This window comes from Piliocolobus tephrosceles, chromosome 11 (genome assembly GCF_002776525.5).
Source record: "Piliocolobus tephrosceles isolate RC106 chromosome 11, ASM277652v3, whole genome shotgun sequence".
NCBI classification, from domain to species: Eukaryota; Metazoa; Chordata; class Mammalia; order Primates; family Cercopithecidae; genus Piliocolobus; species Piliocolobus tephrosceles.
In genome coordinates this window covers 96,243,987-96,259,617 of record NC_045444.1, presented here as the reverse complement: position 1 = coordinate 96,259,617, position 15,631 = coordinate 96,243,987, and the positions used below count along the sequence as shown (strand labels likewise).

Sequence of the window (15,631 nt, the reverse complement as noted above, 5' to 3'; positions counted from 1 at the left end):
GAAAATAGAAAATGTAATATTAAATTGTGTTCATATACTTCCTGTGGTCCCCAAGCTGAATAGTTACACTATCCACTATACTAATTAATTTTAAATATGGCATACTGCATTCCATCCTAAGTTCCACATTTTGTAAAAAAGCATATCATCTAACTAAAACACATAATAAAAAGGAATCAGAATGGTGACGGATCTAGAGACACTTCCACGTAAGGAAAAGTAAAGAAATCAAAGTTGTTTACTAGCAGCAGTGAGATCAAAAGAGAAAACATGAAATGGATAACATATGGAGCTTGCATGGCATGTGTGTGTGAGAGTGTATGTGATGTGTATGTGTGTGCATCTTGGTACAGGAGTCATAACTAGGACAAATGAAGCAAATTTGTGGATAAGTATGTCTTCAGAATGTAAAGAAAAATTCTCTAATAATTAAGGCTCTCTTGCTGTGGAACAGGTTGCTTTGTAAAGTTATAAACTCCCCCTCAGTGAAAGTGTGTAGAGGGCGGCTGGCAGAATTTGTAAGTAGATAGGTGGGTGGATAAAAGGATCTCTGGAAGTTTTGTAAAGTTCTCAGATTTTAATAAAGGATAGAATAGCAGAAGAGGCTGGATCTTACTCTTTGCAAACCCAATGCCCATCACAGAGTGAGGAACATAGTAAGGCTTCCATAAATGTCTGTTGAATCAAATTGCAAAAAGAGAAGCTATAGATAGTGGTAGCAGGCATGTATGAGAAAGAAATGAATGAAAAACCAATGAAAATAGAAAATGGAGCACTTAATCTAACCAAGTTTTTGTTCTGTTTGATGAAAGTTAAATAGAATTCTTAGGATGCATGACATTTACCAAGACGCTTGAAGAAATTCTCCTCTTCATCTCTTCCATTTTCCATTCCACCTCCTGGCCCACCTTCAGAAAGCTTCACAGCACTGGTGAATTTGACCTGAAAAAAAAAAAGAAAGAAAGAAAGTAGAGACATAACAAGATTCAAAGGTAAATCTTTGTGGTTAGATCAATCCTTGACTTGAAAATGAGTTGTTTACTCATTTTTATATGATTACTTTGCTATTCTAGGTTCCACATCTGGTTAGTTTAGTCATCATTGTAGTTCATTCCCATGTGCCAAAAAAGACATCACTGTAACTACAAGAAGGAACCATGTCCCAGATAACTAAAGCTAAATAATCTGGTGCTATAAAAATAATCGAGATATTCTTAGAGTTTAAATCTGGTAAAGTCCAAACTGAAATTAATGAATAGCAAGACATAGTCATTCTTTACAAATACCACAATTGAGAATCAGACCAAAGTTAAAGATAGCCAAATAGAATACTTTAAATCTCTGAAATAATCAGTGTAAATTAATTTATAGAGTGCATTATAATGAAAATGTAATAACATGTTTCTCTTTCTAAGAATTAAAATATGTTCTTCATCTTGCTTTTAGGTCAGCAGTACTCAAAATTTTTCGCATAGCAAGGAAGCTATGGGCCACACAAACTCAAATATTTGACTTATGCTTTTTTAGCAAATAGAAGGTAAGGAAGGAATGATACATATATTTTCCAAATATCCAATAGTCTTACATATTATTTGTATAATTTCAAAATATCACTTTTAAAACAGACTAGATAAAAGAAAATGGTTTGGCTGGGCGCGGTGGCTCACGCCTGTAATCCTAGCACTTTGGGAGGTTGAGGCATGCGGATCATGAGGTCAAGAGATCGAGACCATCCTGGTCAACATGGTGAAACTCCGCCTCTACTAAAAATACAAAAATTAGCTGAGTATGGTGGCACACACTAGCAGCAGCTACTTGGGAGGCTGAGGCAGGAGAATCGCTTTAACCCGGGAAGTGGAGGTTGCAGTGAGCCAAGATCACCTATTACACTCCAGCCTGGCGACAGATAGAGTCTCTGTCAAAAAGAAAACAAAAACAAAAACAACAGCAACAACAACAAAAAACCCACAACAAAACAAAACAAAAACCCTGGTTTTACTGAGATTAGAAAACATAAGAATGTAAGCAAATAATTTGTATACATATAAGGAAACGCAACTCTTACATATGCTGAAAATTAGGCATACAAATGACCAGGCCATGGAGCATCCACAGAGAAGACTCCTGGAAGAAATCTTACGCTACTCCAATGCTTCACAGTATTACGAAGGAGGAGTGTAGTGAAAACAGTCATCCTGAGTTTTTTTCTTCTTTTCAATACAGAAAATGGTTCATATGGTGCCAAAAGTAGTGGAAAAAAAATGGATTATGTGTGTCTTAATATGTAAAAGGAAGCCGGGTGCGGTGGCTCAAGCCTGTAATCCCAGCACTTTGGGAGGCTGAGACGGGCGGATCATGAGGTCAGGAGATCGAGACCATCCTGGCTAACACAGTGAAACCCCGTCTCTACTAAAAATACAAAAAACTAGCCTGGCGAGGTGGCGGGCGCCTGTAGTCCCAGCTACTCCGGAGGCTGAGGCAGGAGAATGGCGTGAACCCAGGAGGCGGAGCTTGCAGTGAGCTGAGATCTGGCCACTGTACTCCAGCCTGGGTGACAGAGTGAGACTCCGTCTCAAAAAAAAAAAAAAAAAAAAAAAAGGAATCACTATAAAATTACCGGATTCTTGGATAGGAGTTTGAAATGTCAGTCATTTCATAGGTGTGTCAAAAGTTAAAAACGGCTGGGAAAAATGTCTATATACATCTCCATATCTGCATTACAATTTTACATAATTTTTGACTACACTTTTCCTTTTTCCTTTCCTATGATAGCCTACTACTTAAACATTTTAGTTTCCATTGCTTATCTAAGTTTCCAAAGTTAGTTCATCTGGAGAGTTTCTTCAGCTTTTCCTTATTTGGTTCCTGCAGGTGTTTGCTATTTCTCAGCCTTCACATGTTTCTATTAGCGACTTCAACATTCGCTTACACAAGTTATGTCCTGTTTACCTTGGAGCTTTGTCTGATGAAAGAGAGTCGGTCCACAGAGCTAATGTCTAGGAGGTCCTCCACACCATCTGCCAGGCCTGAGAGGGATGATCTTTTCAGCCAGTTCCCTATTTAATAGTTAAATCATTTAGATCAATGTAGCATTTTCTACCCAATCAATTAAACAGAAATGTCAACAAAAGCCCAACAAGCGATGAAAGTTACATGACTTGGTACAAATAGAAAAACAAAGTGTTTTCAATGTACACGCTTTGAATAAAAATGTTCAGTGTTAGACTACAAAATTACATGAGCATGTGGGGCCAGGACAAAAAGAATCTGGGTTGAGATGAAACTATCATCTATCCAGCTTCACATCTCTCATTAAAGATTGTGAATTTTGCCTCCTAAATATTTCTCACATGTGTTCATTTATCTCTGCCTACATGGCCACCACCCAGTTCAAGCTTCCATTTACTTATACCTAACCTACTAGCTAACTTTCCATCTAGTCTCCCTTATCTACTCATGCTCCCTCCAGTATGATTTCCATGCAGTGATGTTTTGGAAAAGGTTTACTTGCTTGAATTACTCTCCTGTTCAACATCCCATCTTGGCTATCCAGGGATCTAGAATGAGGAGTCAACCTGACCTGGCCTCTATCATTCTACTACAGTCATACAGCCACTTGTCCCCTTGTTTCAGTTCCTTCACTTCCCTCAGGCCTCCTAATATCTTTGCATATAATGGCTACTTGGAGTGCTCTCCTTCCTTCTCCCAAGTATCCTGGAGATCTTAATGCCACTATCACTAGGAAGCCTTCCCTGATTTCTGCCTCCTCCCCCACATTTGGGTCAGGTCTCATTGTTGCATGCTTTCACAGAACTATGTATATTTCCTTCATAAAATTCATAGTTTGCAATTATACTTAGTTGTATGATTATCTGCTTTAATTACTGGGGCTCCTACTATATTGCAAGTTTAGCAAAGTTGGGAGGCTGTGTGTATTTGCTGGCTATTTAATGCTTCATGGCTAGTGTAGTGACTGCGCACAGAAGAGGCATAAAAAGGAATGAATGAATGAAGTCATTTTAGGTCTTATGATGTGAAGATCTTCTTTTTCAGCCCTACTATGCATTACTGAATTGATCTGAGGACATGGTTGGTAATAAGATAATCCATAAACAAATACAGACATACTTTTACCTATGGGGAGTTTAAGCTTCTTCCGGAGGGAAATTCTGCGGGATCGTGAGCGGGCACGTCGGTCAGAGGTGGTCCCTGAGTGGGCAGTGGTGCATTCTGAAGTGTCCTGCTCAGACTGGCTGCTGGTGTCACTTGCTGCACTCTGGGACTTGAACATCTTACGCCAGAAATCTTTCCGCCCCAGGTTGGCTCCTTGCATTTGCTCATCACTGTAAGCAAGCAGAGGATAGGGTTAAACTTCTGACAACACTTGAGAAATTCTCCTAAATTTCTTTTAACTTCCTGTCAATGATATTTAGGTAAATCATGCAAAACGATCTTTGATGGACTGAAATGTGGGAAGAGTGGGCACTGAAGTGGGAGGAAAGAGATCAAGGTTGATCTTCTGAGCTCTTCCTGAAAATAGTCATGTCTCAGCTATAACTTGAGGTGGTCGGTTTTTTTCAACTTTAATAAAAACATTAAATATTACTTCAGGTATTCATCTGCAGGTGTGAGTCATAATACCAGAAGCACTTACAATTTCAGTAAATATTTAACTTTTTTTTTTTTTTTTTTAAGATGGAGTCTTGCTCTATCGCCTGGGCTGGAGTGCAGTGGCACAATCTCTGCTCACTGCAACCTCCGCCTCCCGGATTCAAGTGATTCTCCTGCCTCAGCCTCCTGAGTAGCTGGGACTGCAGGCACCCACCACCACTCCCAGCTAATTTTTTGTATTTTTAGTACAGATGGGGTTTCACTGTGTTAGCCAGGATGGTCTCGATCTCCTGACCTCCTGACCTCCCCGCCTCAGCCTCCCAAAGTGCTGGGATTACAGGCGTGAGCCACCGCGCCCAGCCAATATTTAACTTTTTATTAAAGACCCCTGAGGTTTGTGCAGTACTGTTCCTCATTCCCCACCCATCACCCCAGTATAGTATCATACTTGAACACCAAATAAACTTACAAAAAATATTTAAATCAATGGAATGTCATCACACCATACCCAGGAAATGCATCATCCTACAACCAGTAAGTCAAAGAAACTTAGGCAGGGCTTGAAAGTAAAAAAATAAGTACAACTCAGTAGGGCAAACAGGAACACCTGCAAGGGGATTTTTGATTAGGGCATTCCACAACAGGAGAAAGACCAGTGGTCAATAACATGCAGAATTTAATCTCACGAGAAATTAAAAAGCAGGTAGCTGAAGTAAGATCTTTATTTTTACTCAATAAATTAGCAATGATTAAGGGAGTTCATAGGGCGGGGGCGGTGGTGGGGAGGAGAGAAAGCAATAGTTACTATCATACTCCCAGTGGGGAGGTAAAATGATCCAACCTTTCTTTAAAGTAATTTGGCAATACGTTATCCGATGCTTATATCACTGCCCTTAACAGAGAAATTCAATTTCCAGAAAGTAATCTCATGGAAATTATGGGACAACATACTAAGATGTAGGTACTAGAAGGTCAAATACTCACTGAGTTATTATTGGTCAACTTAAAAAAGGAGGAAACAATCTAAATATTCAACACCAGGAAAACAGTTGAATAGATTATGGGATTTCCATATGGTGGTATACTCTGTAGTCATTATACTTTTATTTTAGAGGACTATTATATGAAAAATATTCACTATATACTGCAAAGTGAAAAGGCAACAATCAACTGGTTTTAAAATAACATCACCAGGTTAATTGGGAAAGAAAGTACACAAGTGACCACGTGTCTGAGTGTGGTTTTGTGTGCACACATGCTCAAAAATATCTCCAACATAATACACAAAGAGTTTACAGAGGTTATCCCTAGTTGGTGGTATTTCCGTTTTTAAACTACTTTCCTTTTATGTTTTTCTGTGTTTTCTACATTTGTCAGCTTGAGCAACATGTATTACTCCAGTAATTTGGAAAGGAAAAGGTATAGAAAATACATAACGAAACTTATGTATGGGGTTTTACACATTGATTTTCTTACAAGCTTTGGGGCTGAATCAACCCTGTACAGCAATTCTTTTCTACAGATATTTATATGGGTATCCAGAATTTCTTTAAATCTCATCAGAGTACTAAATATTTTTAAATTCTTTTTTTAAAAATAGGGCATTCTGTTTATCAAATATGGTATGGATTTAAATTAGTTTTCTAAAATTTGATTTCTCAGCTACTTTTTATCAAACAATCACAGGGTATGAAGCATTTCTGACTTTTGGTAAATGCATGGCATAATGATATGTGTATGACTATGTGGTCTGGCTGTAAAAACATCTGGGGAGGTTATAATTTCTCAGTTTCCTCAATAAAATGTTACATTGGCTTTGTCCAATGGTGTGTATCAATATTGAGTTTCAGAGAAATGAGTACATAAAACTGCTTTAATATGACTCAGGGAATGTGACTATTACTTAAGAAGGAAGAAGACACAGGGCCACAAGGGGAGAGAAGGAAACAGAAAGAGAAGCTAGAGGAGGAGCCAGTGTCATCTGAAGTAACCACCCATCTTTCTCCAGTGCTAACTAGGGGACATTTGACATGGTTACCTTTTGGGCCTATTGGGATCATGAAAATTTCCATGTTTGACATTGTATGATATCACTCTAAGTGGAAATATTTATGTAGAGGCATATTAAAACATGTATCTTCACATAAGAAGAAAGAATAGATGTGTTAAATGCTAAGAAATTAGGTGGTATTTACAGAACACTGAACAAAGAGAATATTTTGGAATCTAGAAAACTTAATAACCTAGAAATATACAGTCGATGGCTTTATTTTTTAAATCCAATTTGCCTAGTTGATCATTCTCATTGACCAGATTAGCTCAATAGTTGCTGGTGTTATCTGAAAAGAAAATCATCTCTTCTTTTTTGGGCAGACTTTCTGTGTATAAAGCCTTTTAACTAGTCTCATGGCTATTCAGTCACAGAACTTTGTCTTTCACATTAATTTTTTTTTCCTTAGGGCTTATGTTTGATTTTTTACCATGTCTTTAAAGGCTACCTTAAAGAAAAAACTAAAACTGAATTTTAAGAAAGGAAGATTAAGAAAACAAAAGCTTAATAATAATCTGACACTTTTATCCTTTCATTGATTGATTGAATCATTCATTCATTCAATCATGAAATATAGATTAAGTGCCTACTATGAGCAAGCCCAGTCTCCACACTGGGGCTATAGCCATATGCAAAAACTCACATGTTCCTTGATCTACTTGAACACTGAATAAATACAAAACTGTGTTTATCACAAATTTGTGTTTACTACAAAATCTCTAAGATTTTGAAGTGCTCCAAGAACTGCGTGGGCATTTTTTCTTTGAAGATTTTGTTCACTTGCTATGGATTACTAAGGTTCTATCTGATGGCTGTTTGCTTCTCACTTTGATTTCCCTGACTGTGAAGAAAGGATACCATAATACCTAGAATATACTGTAGGATCCCTAGAAGAAAAATCACTTAATACTGAGTAAGGTTTTGGGAAGCAGAATGGTATACCTTAAACGAAGTACATGTTTTCACTCCACTTGTGGATTAGTAGTTCTCAAAAAGAGAAAAAATACAAATAAAACTTGCATAGAACTAGGCTGTAAAATTAGTGTCTACAGTAACCCTTATATTTTCCAGGGACACTAATTTAAAGATATTTTTTATTTTTCCATTACGAAAAGTGTAGATTAACTGATGTCAGAGGACACTGGAATAGATCTCAAGAGAGGACCAAGGTACAATGGGGTACAGTCTATGCTTCAGCTAAACGTGAGCATTGGAGAAGTTTTTGTTACTTCTTTTAAGAAAAGCTTCATTAAGTATATTGACAGCCATTCATGCATTTAATTTTTTTAAAAAGTATAAGTGATTTTAAGCAAGAAACTGGAGGACACTCCCAGCCCACCTGATATATATACCATTTTTCAAGGTGTATCTTCAGTAGTGTGCATGAAAAGCAGAAGCAAGGGAGAGACTGGAGATGGGAAATGTAGTTAGGGAGGCTTCTCATAGGTACAGACTGGTTATTTGTGATTTGGCCTGGAGAGGTTAGTGGCATTGGGAATGAAATGTAAAGGGTAGAAACAAGGCAAAGTTCAAAGGAGATGGAAAAACAAAGAAATAGCAGTTCGGAAAACAGAAATTCTTTCAGAGTGAAGTGCATAGCCCTTTGCAATGGAGACAAAGCCAACACTACTTACTGCTCTGGAGTCTGTGAGGGGCGACCGGACATGAAGCTGCGACATTCCTCAGGTGCAGAGGATACCTGGCCTTTATCCACAATGCTTCCCGCCTCTGACCTATGCAAATGGTGCATTCCAACAATTACAGCAGAGCAGGATAGCAACTCTTAATACTTCATACACTTCATAAACAAAAACATTCTGTTGTAGACAACTTTGCCGCTTGTGAACTTTATGTCACCAGGAATCTATGTTGTTTAGAATTTATACCGCACCATTAACTCATGACTTAGCAGCCTTTTTACTTCACAATATCACCATTATTGCAAACAAAGTCATTAACTGCAAACAGGATTTTAAGTTTAGGAGTTTATTTTAATTTTTAGGTAGGAGTTAATATACGATAGGCATAAAATAAATATGTTTACTAGAACGAAAAACAACAGGCTATTACTTAGCCATTTGTCTTTTGCCACATTTAGAACAGAATTTACTGAACAGGATCATATGGTATCAGTAATTGCTTTTCCTTTCTGAATAAAAGTGTAAATTATGTACAGAAGAGACTAAAACAGGTAGCATTTTACCATTTAATTAAGAGCTATGACGTGAAGTTCAAGTATATGAAAATTCAAGAACAACTGAGCTCTAATTCATATTACAGGCGGCATTTATTTGACAGTAAATTCATTCACTTTCTAAGCTGCAGCTGCAGCACACCAGTGAAACCACTTATGCAAGATAATTTTACCATTCCTATACTGAAGTTTCACCACAGGAACCACACAGACAGTACAACAGCAGATTCTATTCTACTGACATCAGGCAAACACTCATATTCAGAGAGTTCAAGCTTCTAACCTTTTACTGCCTGCAGGCTTAGATTCCTGTTCATTCTCCTCCACCTTTTTCCCTGGTGCTAACTTCTCCGCACTATCAAGCAAAGCACTGAGGGCCACTCTCCTGAAGACATTCCCATGAGCCTCTTTGATAAACTGGACCAGCTGACGAATGTCACAATACAGTCCCTGTTCGGAGGCAAGAAGGAAGTTGGGGAAAGAAAGATAGCTGTGCGATTAAATAGTTTTTCCAGGTAGAGAGGAAGAAAGTAATTCCTTAGGCTTAGATGAGCATTGGAATCATTAAGACAGGACAGTATACTACTGGTGAAGCTGGTGGTATACTCCCTCTACAATGTTCCTATAGAAGAACATTACCAAGGCCTTTGCTGGTCATCCTTGGTATGAAAAAGGATGGTTATCATGCTTCATTCAGAAAGTTGGCTGCATCATTAGAAATACATTAATTTACATTTTAAACCACTGGATTCCCAAGCTTTAATTTTCTCTTTTAATTATAACCTCTGAAGAGATGCCTGCAAAGAAAAAGGTAGTCAAAAATTTGTTTACATTAGAGATTTTGGTCCCTGTTCAGCTTCTCCAAATTTTCTGCATCATTATGACAAAATATATTAAGTCCTTTAGACACTTCTGCCAAAGACAGATTATTCAAAAGATGATGCGTTTTGCTGAACAGATTTAGCAAATTACATATATGTTGTAGCCCATTTGAACATGAACTTGACTACAAACTCAAGGTGATGTAGGGCTATTAAAACCAATATATTGGTGAATCAATATTTTAAAATATATGCTGGACTTTTACTTGAGAAATTAAGCTTTGCATCCAGCATTTCCCCTCTCTCTCTGCTCATTAAGAAGGCAGTTACTGTATTTTTTTGCCTTAGGAAAAGTTCATGGCAAGGCAGAATGCAGAAGCCTAAAGAACACTTACCTTGATAGTTTTGGTTTTCAAAACCTAAGACCACTGGGACAATTACGTCCATAATTTTTAGGAAAGTAGAAGGTAGGACCCTTGGGGAAAACATGGATGGAGAACCCTTTGGGTTCGGTGGGAAGCAGGGCCCTGTGCTCCTCACTCTGCTCTGCAGTAGTTCCTCTAGGAATGGGGCAAGACTCCAAAAAGGAAAGCTTCCAAACTCACCAGAGAGTGCACAGCCCTAAGCACACAGCGAAGAGTATTATGTGAAATCAGAGGTGTAGACTAATAATTGAGACCTGTGGAACCTCCTCAGGCTCTAGATGCTACCTAAGACTTGGGGGTCTTTACACAACACTGTGAAGTGAGACTTGGGGGTCTTTACACAACACTGTGAAGTGGGGAAACCCCTAGAATAACAGAAGTTTGATGTCCCACTATTCTTATGGGATGGGAGTTCAAAGTCAAACTTAAGAAGATTCCTTTTTTAAAAAATTAAGAAATAGAGTATTTTTCTATACATGAGTTCGTAAAAAAAAGATGTATAAGCAGTCATGTATATCATACTCAACCTGTTAAATTACTTTTGCTATGACCAAATTGCATGCATGGATGGTACCTGTGTTATACCCAAGCTCCAAGAAACTTGCTGGGTTGGCTTTGGCTGTCAGCAAAGTTCAATTCCTTTAGTTTGGGATTTTATCCTGTTTATCTCAAGTTAAATGAATTGTTTCAATAGTTATAATAGTTTAAAATAATTTCCTTGATTTGGGTACATTAGCTGATAGGGTCCACATGTGCAAATGGGCTGATTTCTGCATACGAGTCATAATATCTAACAGACTGGTAGGATAGAGAAATGCTACTTTGCCTCCCAAAGATACCTGAATTCACCTGTTTGTGTCAGGTTTTTCAGCTTTAATCTACATTTTAGTATCCCAAACCACAATCTTCTTGGTGGTAATTAAGCACTAGCCTTTTAATTTTTTTATTTCTATAGGTTTTGGGGAACAGATGGTATTTAGTTACATAAGTAAGTTCGTTAGTGGTGATTTGTGAGATTTTAGTGCACCCATCCCCCAAGCAGTAAAAACTGAACTAGATTTGTAGTCTTTTATCCCTCAACTCCTTCCCACCCTCCCCCTGAATCCCCAAAGTCCGTTGTGTCATTCTTATGCCTTTAGCGCTAGCCTTTTATAACCTGGTTCTTCTCTATCCTATTGTGACTTTAGTGGTTTAATTAACAGTCTTTCAAGACAAGTAGCTAAAAGATTACAGACAGTGCTTAATGAAAGAAAACAAAACCAATTTCAGCAACATATTTGCATTAATTTTTAAAGTAAATATGGTTTCAAATAATGCTTGGGATAACATTCTTCAGTATTTTATGAGCCAACAAACTGTGCTCTAGAACCTTCTTTCTGAAGGGCTCAACATACTTCACAATTATTTCACCAAACACTCCATAACCTTTGAGATGGCAGAGGAAGATAGGTTAATTTACAAATAGGATAATGAGTAACAAGGAGAAGAAAAGTGTTGTTATGGCTCCATTATGACTTACTGGTGACACCAGGGAAAATAGATATTTAAACTTTAAGGTGTTGACTTTTAGATTTCAACTTCTCTTTTTTTTTTTTTTTTTTTTTGAGACGGAGTCTCGCTCTGTCACCTGGGCTGGAGTGCAGTGGCCGGATCTCAGCTCACTGCTAGCTCCGCCTCCCGGGTTTACGCCATTCTCCTGCCTCAGCCTCCCGAGTAGCTGGGACTACAGGCGCCTGCCACCTCGCCCGGCTAGTTTTTTTATATTTTTTTAGTAGAGACGGGGTTTCACAGTGTTAGCCAGGATGGTCTCGATCTCCTGACCTCGTGATCCGCCCGTCTCGGCCTCCCAAAGTGCTGGGATTACAGGCTTGAGCCACCGCGCCCGGCGATTTCAACTTCTCTTACTGATGGCCGTGACAATGACTACTTTTCTCAGGGCAGAGACTGAGACCTCCTGTGGGAAGAGAGGAGAGCTTCTCACCAGATTCTCAGGGCTGTGCAATTCATGTGTGGTTGAAGCGCAGCGTGTGATGAGGGATTTAAACATGGCACTGACGATAATGCCTTCCACATTTTGGGCTGTGGATTTGTTGTCCACTGTGGTGAAGTTATTTCCAAACCCAGCCTTGTCTGGAATGCAAAGGCACAAATTAAAGACAATGTTTCCTTTAAGCTACACTATGGGTAGGAGTAAGGCAGTGCTTGACACCCAGGAATTAGTGAAGTGCTACATGAAATACAGAAACAAGGAATTAAAGATGACCCTGGTTTAATAATCTATAGGCAGACCTGGAAATAAATGATTCACAGTCTCCTTCAGAGCCTTTACTATGATACAACCAATTGCATTTCCAGAATGGTGTTGTTGATAAATCTTAGCAAAGGAAAGGAAACCAACTCTTAACTTTAGGAAAGACTTTTAGGCTTAGAGTAGTTTTTAAATAGGTGATTACTTACAAAAAAAAAGCTCCTAAATGACCCCTCAATGGAGAGTTCATTTTCAAGCTTTCTGGTGGTGAGAAATGCTACTTTCTCGATGGAAATTGTTCAGTCTGTCTGAAGTGGAATAAGGTAGGGCCAACCAGGTAGCTGGGAAGGGAGAAGGAAGAGTCAGGCGGGAGCCCTGCAGGGAAGCTCACATAGGCCCTGGGAAAGACAGAGTCCTGCCAAGAATTTCAGAGGTCTTCCAGAGATTTCTTGGGCAGGTGGAGAGGGGAAACCTCCCACCTTTCTCAGAGCCACCTCCTTCTTGCTCACACACATGTGAAATGCCCGTGAATGGAAGCCTTCAACCTCCACGGCATTTTATGCCCTTTTTTCACAGAAAACTGGATCTTTCATAGGCAACACATAAGTATCCAGTGCCCGTGCCAGAGGATTTCTCATGGCCTGTGAACCCCCTGTGAAATGTGACGAAGAGTATGGGCAGCTCCAAGATTCACCAGATGGGGACCTATGTCTGCCTGGCTGATTCACTGTGATCCACTCCCACGTCTCAAGCAATGCAGGAGGAATTTATCACCTTAACGTAATATACTTTATTACCAACCTCTCACTGTCTATGCCAATTGACAGGGGATGATCTCTAGATTTCACATTGCTGAAGGATTTCTTTTAGTCTATGCTTATAATTTCTGTCTCAAATAGTTTAAAAAGGAGAAAAAAATCATTTGTAATCAAGAATTTCTCTTGCATTGTCTCAACTACCATGCTAATTTATTGTCTTTTTAATTTATATTGTGTTTGGTTTAAAACAACTCTGCTAATAGATTGTTTTAGGGGGTTCTGTAGAGGAGCAATATTTTATTTTAATATGAAACTAAACAGTATTCCTGGGTTACAACCAGGAAAACTGCTTCTAAATCTAGCAAATATATTTTCATTATAAACTAATCAACTACTATCATACATTTGTTATATAAACAATAAAAGCCTATACTACAATGCTATCCTTCCCAAATGCTAATTAAAATATGTATTTTGAATAAAATGAAACTCAGGCTTCATACATTATTTTCTTTGCATTGCTGCATTTGTATTCACATTGGACTGGTGGTCTTTGGTTTACTATAAATGCAATTGACACTTATTGGTCTCCCCCTGTAACTTAGGTCTTCATACTAGAGTTTTCTGAAAACCATTAAGTTATAAAATAGCTTGTAGGTTTATCTCTGGATCCATTTGTCTTTTTAAAAAAATTAAGTATGTGTGTGTCAAAACTGTGTTACTACTATGTTTACTGCAATCAAAAGGTTTTTCTCCCATACTACTTTGTGAAAAAATTGTCAAGCACTGTGCCACTACAATGCCTGTACGTTATAGATACTCACTTCACATCCGTTGAACTAATGAATATGATCACTGCCTCAGAGATCATACAACAGAAGGTTATATGAGAGAAAGGAGTCCCATAAGGGATAGTATAAACATTGAGGGGCTAGATGAGAACTCCACAAGCTTTACCAAACTTTCATTTACTGTGGTAAGTTGTCCTCAGAGAGCCTCCAAAATGTGTCATCAGAGATAATGTGCAAGCTTTTCTTGTTTATACGCTATACACACACCCACACACATGCATAGACACAAACATATCTTTTCCTCTAAATTCTACCTCCACAAATTTAGTATCCCCTTGAAATACTACCTACTTCACCTCACAATGACTTCTCCTAGAACTTCGGTGCAGCTTTACTTACTGTCAGTGACTGGCTCCATACAAAATCCTAGCAAAGCATGCAAGAAGTCCACTACATTATTGAGAGAGTCCTTGTTCACATAGTCCCTCATGGTTTGTCGGAACTGCATCTTATCTAGCTTGTATAGCTTAGTGAGGCAGTTCTGGGCCTGCAATGAAGGAAGAAAAGTGAAAAAGTCACAAGTACCAGCTTAAGCTATGGATACTGGTAATCTGAGACAGAAGCCTTCAGAAGGCAAGGGTTTCCAACCATCCCCACTGGCCAGTGACAGGCAACTCTGCTAGCCCCTCTTGTCTGAGTAAGATGTGAGCAGAGACAGACTGAGAAGTCTGAGGGTGTTTACATTGAGAACAACTGCTCCATAGGAAAAACCCCAAAGCTCAAAACTAAGGTCTAATGCTGGTCCCAGAAATATTTCAGTATTTTCACCAAGATCGAGATTTTAAGATCTTAATGAAAAAAACCTCAAAGTTTGAAATTTAGGTAAGTGATAGAATTGACAAGCCATGTTTAGAAAACCTCAAAGGCTTTGTGCAATGGGAAGATGTGTGCCACCCTACATCTGAATAAAAGAGATAGAAGAATGTCTATACAATGGAATGAAATGGGGCAATGACTGAAGTCTCTGGGTTGAGGGGAAAAGGGATAAGGATCAAGAAAGAAGGGGTGGCTTAGTGAGGGCCACCTTAATTACGGATGGAGAACTTTGGACAACCAGGCACTGGCACTGAAGTCAGATTAGGGAAAGCAATTTCTGAGAATTGGGATTTTATTAGTGCCCTTAAGTGTGGTCCAGAAGAAAATTTATTTATATCATCATTTTGACAAATCAAGGCCCAGGAAAAGTCTTGGAAATTTTGAGAGAGAAAAAAAAGACTGAAATTTGGAATTAGCAATAGGCTTCTTGGTATAACCTTGTTATAATCTCTCCATCTGCATTGCAAAGTCAGAAGGATTGATATGTTTTTCACTTTTCCTTTATTATGTCCTAGATTTGAAATTAGGTATTTTTATTCCCAGGGAGTTTACAAGTTTCCAGATAATGAACAAACTCATTTTTTATTGCAAAATAAATGCTGCTAGCTATAAAATGAAGTTTGCAAAGCACTTAGGTAAAATATATTTTGCATGAAGAGGTATTTAATTGTCATTCCATAAAGAATTTGTGAAGATGTTTATTGTAGCATTTATAAAGCTCTTTAAAACCCTGAGTTGGCAGGCCCTGAAGTACAAATTATTCTGCGTTTTCTACAAAATACACCAAAAAAGGCATAATTTCAGATCTTCTCTTTAGAGGATATTAAAATGTTTGTATGGTCTGTATGAGTTCAGTT

At 38.3% G+C, this 15,631-nt stretch overlaps 1 protein-coding gene across 3 annotated transcripts in view; it reads right to left on the bottom strand.

The window, feature by feature from the left end:
* The window catches only part of UNC80 (unc-80 homolog, NALCN channel complex subunit), a 224,691-nt gene that overhangs the window by 149,931 nt on the left and 59,129 nt on the right, over positions 1-15,631 (bottom strand). For 2 of the 3 annotated variants that reach the window (XM_023217231.2, XM_023217223.1), the window contains exons 15-21: positions 14,298-14,445; positions 12,083-12,231; positions 9,139-9,305; positions 8,296-8,394; positions 4,129-4,343; positions 2,950-3,056; positions 846-942 (exon numbers count right to left, since the gene is read on the bottom strand). In XM_023217231.2, the coding sequence (XP_023072999.1) occupies positions 846-942; positions 2,950-3,056; positions 4,129-4,343; positions 8,296-8,394; positions 9,139-9,305; positions 12,083-12,231; positions 14,298-14,445 (982 nt within the window). The remainder of the gene's footprint in view (positions 1-845; positions 943-2,949; positions 3,057-4,128; positions 4,344-8,295; positions 8,395-9,138; positions 9,306-12,082; positions 12,232-14,297; positions 14,446-15,631) is intronic. The other variant, XM_031936430.1, reaches the window with a different exon arrangement.